Source organism: Montipora foliosa, chromosome 3, assembly GCF_036669935.1.
Source record: "Montipora foliosa isolate CH-2021 chromosome 3, ASM3666993v2, whole genome shotgun sequence".
NCBI lineage: Eukaryota > Metazoa > Cnidaria > Anthozoa > Scleractinia > Acroporidae > Montipora > Montipora foliosa.
This window is the reverse complement of record NC_090871.1, coordinates 22568086-22575348: the sequence shown is the minus strand read 5'-3', so window position 1 is coordinate 22575348 and position 7263 is coordinate 22568086. Positions and strand designations below refer to the sequence as shown.

General features: G+C 39.2%; 1 protein-coding gene across 1 annotated transcript; it reads right to left on the bottom strand.

Moving 5' to 3' along the window:
* Nucleotides 1-205: 205 nt before the first annotated feature.
* On the bottom strand, nucleotides 206-3629 carry LOC137997084 (uncharacterized). Its single transcript, XM_068842845.1, has 4 exons — nucleotides 3375-3629; nucleotides 2957-3000; nucleotides 1133-1804; nucleotides 206-845 (listed from the first exon to the last, which is right to left on the bottom strand). Exons 2-4 carry the CDS (start codon nucleotides 2961-2963, stop codon nucleotides 655-657), a joined length of 870 nt encoding a protein of 289 aa, XP_068698946.1. The 5' UTR covers nucleotides 2964-3000; nucleotides 3375-3629; the 3' UTR covers nucleotides 206-654.
* Between the last annotated feature and the right edge of the window lie 3634 nt (nucleotides 3630-7263).

Here is a 7263-nt window from a genome sequence, read left to right as displayed (position 1 = left end):
CCGATGCAGGCGAAATAATTTGCATGTGATTCCCTCGCATTAGCCTCCATTTCGTGCTCGATCCAACCCAATCATTAGAATACGTAGTGACCCAACACAAGAACACTTGATATTTGTTTTCAGATCAATTTTTCAAAAATAACATTTCTTGTAGTTTCGTTTTCCGGTATTACAGAAATAGAGCAAAATCAAAGACACCAAAATCTTATCTTCAAATATAATTCTTTATTTGAAACCACATTGTTCAATTTAAACTAAAAGATCTGTTTGACTTTGACCGACGGCGTTAGGGTGATGTCCATTGAACGGTTTGTTTATAGGCTCAACTGTGCTAAAGATTCGATGATTTGTCCAAATTGCATTACTAAACAAAACAAGATCCACCATTGCTTTTTGTTAAGGGAAACTGGTCATGGAGGTAACATGATCTCAAAAAGGTGATAACTTTCATATTCTCTAGCTAAAATTAGTAAAATCGTGAACCTGAGAAAATTAAAACAACCGGCGGGTACTGAAGCTGCGCTTGTAGCACCTAGTTGGTCATTAACTTAATTATGATGAAATGTTTCACTGAAAACTTGAACGAACATTCTTTTTTTTTCAAAACTGAACTGTGAAGCTTTTCCTAGCTTTCGGGCTGTCCACGACCAAGTATTATTCTATTATGGTCGTACAAAACTTCATGAAAGAAACAAACTTATAATCTGGACCGTAAGGTAGGTTAACAGCCTTCCTTGGATCAGATATATCTTTGCCGGCTCCATCTTTGTTCGTAGCAGCGGCTGATCCAAGCTTTTGGGACCACAGTTTGTTGTCATCCAAACGCTGGCAATGGAAATCCGTTTCTGAAAAACAAAAGTTAATAAACTGAAAGTAAGTAAAAACTATTGCAAATCCAGGTCTGGATAACATGTGAAATTTTGGTCACATTCAGGACTTTATGATAGGTTGCATGTTCCGAAATAATCGTGTTCGGCAACTTTCACACTCCGTTGGAATTCAGCGAATGTACAGTACCCAAATAAATTTAATCTTTTCTTTGAAAAGGTAATTTTGAACACTTCTTCAGTAAGCACTGACTCAGAAATGTCTTTCAGCGATTACTGGTAAGAAAGAATATCCGATCTCTTACCAACAGCAACAAAAAGTGCCACCAAGCAGTTTGGCTGTTCCGGTGCCGTGGGGCAAGGGGCCTCTGGAGGCACATCCATTTTTAACCAACCGTCACTTTCGACAGCTGCAAGTACTTGGGCAACAGTTAACTCAGTGATTGGTTTACCACTGGCTTTACCAGGCTGTGCAAAACTGTTGGTTATCTTGTCGTTTGCGTAGTTGTAGCAGTTGTTATTGGATTGAACGCAATTGGTGTTCCACCTTGCCAAGTTCAGTGGAGGTGCGTAGTGTAGTATCTTTCCAACTACTCGTGGAACATCTTGAGGTGTGGTACTCTGGGTTTTATCAGGTATCTTAGCTGAGATAGCTCCTGAGTCGATCGCTTGCAAAACCTTTTTCCGCAAGTCGTCTCTGATCAATCCTTCGGGCATGGTGTCCAGCAATAGCTTTTGAAGGGCTGCTGTCTCCTGGCCGACAATTAAGTCTGCTCTCTCAGCGTCGAAGGGCTTCACTAAGAAACCCCTGAACCCAAGAATGGAGGGCATCTGTTTGTGACGGTAGGTGATTCGTTTGGCTCTGGCATCGTCCAAATTCTCCCTAATCATTTTGAAGCTCTCATGTCGGGAATCAAACTTCCAAACAGGATCAGGAAGACCGCTATATATGGCCAAAGTCACCTTAATATGCTCTCCTAAATGTGAAGATAATAGTATTTTACTATGAGAGGACTGTGCATAGGTATCTTAAGACATTCCTAAGCCATCTCAGTACTGATAAATTGATGAATAAATGGTATATTTAAATCTGGGCACGTTTGATTACACTGGTAATCAGGTTTTTTAGGATCACGAGAATTTTTCCACCATGCCCGAGCCTCCTACGGCCTCAGTTTTTTTTTGGTCAATTGTAATTAAGACGGTCAGAACACTCATCAAAACTCAAAGTACAATAAGACATTCTGTTTTGCGTAAAACAAGTTATGTCGTCTGCAAAGAGAGAAAGTTTTCTTCTCGTACCCTTATATCCTTTAATTAGTATCATCATCTCTTGGCTAATCTTTACAGCTAAGATCTCCAGAGCTGTAATTATTCAAAGTTATGCTGGTAACGATAAATAGACCGAGGATCCAGCATCTTGCCTTACCCCCCATGCTGAGAGCAAACCTGGTCTCGTTGTGAAACCACAAAACATAACACAGCTCGAGCCGTTGTTGTACTCTTATCCACTTCGTGTGTGAATGAAGGGTCAAAGATGAATGCAATGCAATGCTCTTAAGAGGAAGTTAAATTTTTAAAAGTCAATAGCCACTTAGATGAACCAATGCAAGGATTCCCTTTGAGGTGTGGATACTAGAACACGTCGATCATCAGTAGTTCAATTCTGATGGAATCAAAAATAGTTCTTCCCATGACAGTGGGGCTCTGTGAGCTCTGATTATAACGAGTTCTTTCTGGAACCACACTTTTACACTTCAAACGCTTTGCCAAAGTTTTGGACGCTAGTTTTTAGGGGTAAAACAATAATTCGAGATATTGGTCGCCAATTTTTTACCAAGTTGCAAGGCCGGAGAGCACAGTCGCTATATATGCACAATTGTAGTACCATCATATAACTTGAATTAGAGCAACAGATTTTAATTCTAGGTTCTCAATATCAGGAGCTCGTTATGGGCTCCGAAGTATCAATAACGGGAAGTGGTCGAGGCGGGCCTTACGTAGGCTCTTTGATTCAAAGGAGAGAGGCTCGAAAGACCTGATTAAGCGGAAGGATTATAATTTTCCCAAATATGTTCTCTGAACGGTAGACAAAAGCCACGACGTTACAAAGAGCATTGTGCACTCACCTTCCATGGTTGTTATTCGAGGAATTTGGCTTCAGTTAAAATTACTGAAGAAAAAGAAAACATAAACGAATAAAGTCAACAAGAACAACAAGACGGAAGTAAGATGGATGTTTAAATCTAAAATTTACCGTTGAACAATAAAAGACCCTATAAACCCCTATATTGAGCGGCTAGGAAGAAATCGCAAGTGGGTGATAAAACTGGAAAACAGATCACTTCCCAATCTATGTGCTTTCGATGTTTTCTTATAATTAAAGTGATGATATAAAAAGTGCCATGAGAGTTTTTAAGACGCTAAAATTCAGAGCAAAAAAAATTAATTAAAAGTCTGAACAAGAGGAAGGACTTGCTCGCCGAGGCAAAAAAAGCTTCCAATGCTGCGAAAAATTAGCACGAAAGTTAAACACTGCAATCTCACCTCTAACTTGTCCAGAGTAGGAATGCGAGTTAACGGACCAATGTTTTCGAACCAATATATAGTTTCATGCAGCCATCAATTGTCACTGATCATGTCAAAAAATGTGTTGACTAAGGACTTTGAAGAATTTGTTTTAGCGTGTTGTCACTGAAACCTTTTTGGAAGGCGTTAGAATTAAGGAAAGGCCCCTCTTATATTCACCAGATACGAGGATCAGTTTTTTTTTTAAACCTTTTGGTTCCAAAATTCTAATTGATGAAAAGCAAAGTGCTATTGGGAGTTTGGTTTTATTATTTTCAGGGGACGTACGTGCAAGGTTTTGAAGAATACGTCGTCACTTTGTCAGTTTAGTGCGCTCAGCTTTGTTCTCTTGCCAGCTCCTGCTGGCTCTGTTTGTATTCTTTAATGGCAGCGTTATCTCCAGATTTGCAGATTAACATCAAGGTCCATTGTCCTACGTCGTGTGAGTTACAACAGGGAACACTTACTGCAAAGTTAAAAATAAAATTCATTGTTTTGCTAATTCATTGCTAATTCATGTTTTGATTCATCTTGAAAGTTTGGCTGGTTTCCTTTTTAAAGGCATTGCCCGAGGGAGTTCTGGTATTCCTTTTAAAGCGTAGCTCCTATGCTAATCCTTGCTGATGGTTGCAGCTTCACTGGAATATTTATTTTCCGTGTTTGCATAGCCTGATCTCAAGACGAGGGGCTTGGGAGAATTCTCGCCAGTTATGCAAATCTTCGACTGCGTCTCGGGTTTGGATAACTTTCGAGAATTCTCCCAATTCTTCGAGTGTCTAGATCAAGTCATGCAGACACGGAAAAAGTTGTCTAGTGATTTTATAAAATAACTTCCCTTGGGAAAAGCAAAGGGCGTGACGCGACAACCACTTTTGCAGTCATGCAAACACTCCTATTGACCAATGAGAGCAGGCGTACTATCTGAATTATTTTTGAAATAATACTATAATAATAATAGCAATTAACAACTCTTTGAATTAAGAACTTGATTTACCTGATTTTGAAGGGATTGTTTTGGGATTGGACGTTATGTTTGTTAACTTTGTATGTATGCAATATGTAGTTACAGAAGTCTTGAAACACAAAGAATGTCATCCTCGGTCCAAAATGTGAGTTGTGTTAATTTTCAGGTCTTTTCGTTAACTTCGTTAAGTCCTTCTTACTTTCTATTCGTGACTCGTGTTTTTATCCCGAGTTTGAGAGGAAATTATAAGCTTTTCCTCTATTATTAGCGTTTCTTCTTACAACGAGCTCAGGCAAGAGTTCTCGGAAACATGTGTGGAAACAAGATATGATTTTTAAAAGATGACTCAAGGGCTCAAACATTGAATGCTAGTTTTATTTCCCTCTTTCGAGTCAAGCGCCGTATACCACTATATAAGGGATTTCTTTCGTTTTCTTTCGCCAGTGTGCCCACAATAGTAAGGAGCCTCAACCATCTCGCCACTAGTCTTTTATAGATTATAGATTGTGCTAGTAAAAGTAATATAGTATGCTAGTAACAGTGCTCATTAATTTTTTGCTAAAATTATGCTCGTTTGTCCAAATTATGCCGTTTGTTCTTAAAATTTTCCTTTTGCAAAGTGAGCGAAACAAGTCCAAAAAACGTATGACGATCATGTACTTGTAACAATACTTTTTTGGGCGTCACAAGCTCCTCTTCTATTGTATTGTTCTTCCTTTGTCTTAAGGCAACGGTGTCTTGCTATGTTTGCTGCTTCTGGTATGGTCTCTAGCAGCGAGTTATCGGGCGGCGTGGCTGACGCCATTTGGCGAACTTGCAAATGAGAGGTGCTGTGACCAACACCATCTGGCAACTTCCGGTCTATATAGGGATGCTCTCTCTCCGTTACCAAACCGCGAATGCGGCTAATACATTGAACAAAAATGTTCTCACACTTATCAATACCTGCCGATTATGCTAGCAGAGCTACATTTTAAAAATCAGCGAAAATTATGCTAGTTTCCTCAAATTATGCCAAAAATTATGCCAGCACAATCTATAATAGCCTACTCCCAACGTCCTTGATGTAAAATGGCCGTGTGGCTAAACGTTTTAACATTTCCGGCCGAGATTTCCAATTCTCAGTTATCACCTGAAGAGAAGTCTCAGTCGACTAAAGCACTGTGTAAGGAAAGTTTAGAAGAAGGTTATCACCAAAATATTAAACGTCAGTGTAAACATGATAAAATCTTGCTTTATTTTCGCTGACCTGTGACCTTTGAAAACGGAACTGTTTACAATGGTTCTTAAAAGAAATCAGTAGCCTCCTCAAGTGGTTTATGATCATAAGAAATCGAAGAAAGTAAAAATAGAACTTTCTAGCCTGTCTTCCGATTTGTTGTGTAGGTAGTTTGAATCAACTCATGACAATCATGATTGAAGACAATAATTGTTTTTGTATGAGTTATTTTGCAGACTTCAGTTTTTTCAGGAATGACTGATGAAGTAACGAGCTGCGTAATCCTTGTTCAAGTCATAGCGTGTACACTATTGAGATCATGTACAGGTCCTTGTGGTTTGGCTGTGAGTATTTCAAGTGCACACCGTAACGATTTTTAACTATGTTCAAGTTGAAACTACTTCAAGAATGCCTCTTGATAATTTACAGAAAAGAAAAGGTGATGTCTAAATTTGGAAACGCGGATCCCTTGCATCGTATGATCTTTCTACAAGTACACGGGTTTTCCCCTTTCCCATATTCGGGGAAACTGAAAATAAGCGTGAACTCATAGTTTAGGGGCGGGGACAACAAAATAGGGGCGGTACTGTGTAAAAGAGTCCAGAAAATAGGCCACCAGATACGGAATCTTATAATAGCGCAGTAAACTCAGTGTAAGAAAAGTGATTGCTGACTTTCTAATTAAAAGACATTTTTAAAAGTCATGACCCTTTGCGAAGTTGTAGAACCCGCTGAGACTTGTAAGCGGAAATCTACTACGGTGTTATGCTCCCATCATCGGAAGTTACCTTTAACGGTTTGTTTACATGTTGCCTTCAAACATAACCCTGAAAAGACTTGGAGAAATGCTTGAAATTATTATATAATATATCAAATATATTGTCTTATAAGTATTGTTTATTAAATGAGCAGGAGTGTTTCATCCGGTTACGTTTCATGAGGCGAAGCCGAGTGCATGGTTTTAGACCCGATAAAACACGATGCGTGTTTATTGAACGGCTTAATTAAAAACATTCCACAAAAGCATGTCTCTCTGGATTGCGAACAAAGGTCCATACAAGATAAACAAGCTATACCTACTAGTACGCTTTATATAAAGAATGGTAATAAAGAGTGTTTTAATTTAGCAGTGAGTTTTTTATGCAGGTTACGTTTTATCGGTGATCTAAGGGCCTGGCGAAACGGGAAATAATATTGTCGACCAAACATTTCACCATTTGGCCACCTTGTTTGGTGCTGTTTGATCGTGTTTGGTCCTGTTCAATAAAATTTGAAGGCCATCAAACATTCGATCAAACAACCTAAATTATTTCCTTTGTTCTCGTGTTTCATGGGTAAATTTTTGTTCGTTTTGCCAGCCGTATCAAACATGTTTGGCCCCTGCATGCGTACAAACCTAATCTCGTACCCAGATCTCACTCTGTCACTGGAAATGTGAGATCTGGTAAAGTTCGACAGTACACAATTTTTCATTGGCTACTAAAAAAAGGTTGCGGCAGTGCAATCTACGCTCCGATTGGCTTATTTCGCGGGGCACTTAGTGAAGGTTTGGTTTTCGCAAGCTCGTGTGCTGTTTTGAATAAATGCCAGTTGTGCGGAAGAAAGTTTTGTTTTTCCGACGCCGGAAAAGCTTTACAGTTGATGTTAGTGTAAATGGTACCGACGAAAGCCCCACGTATCCTGCC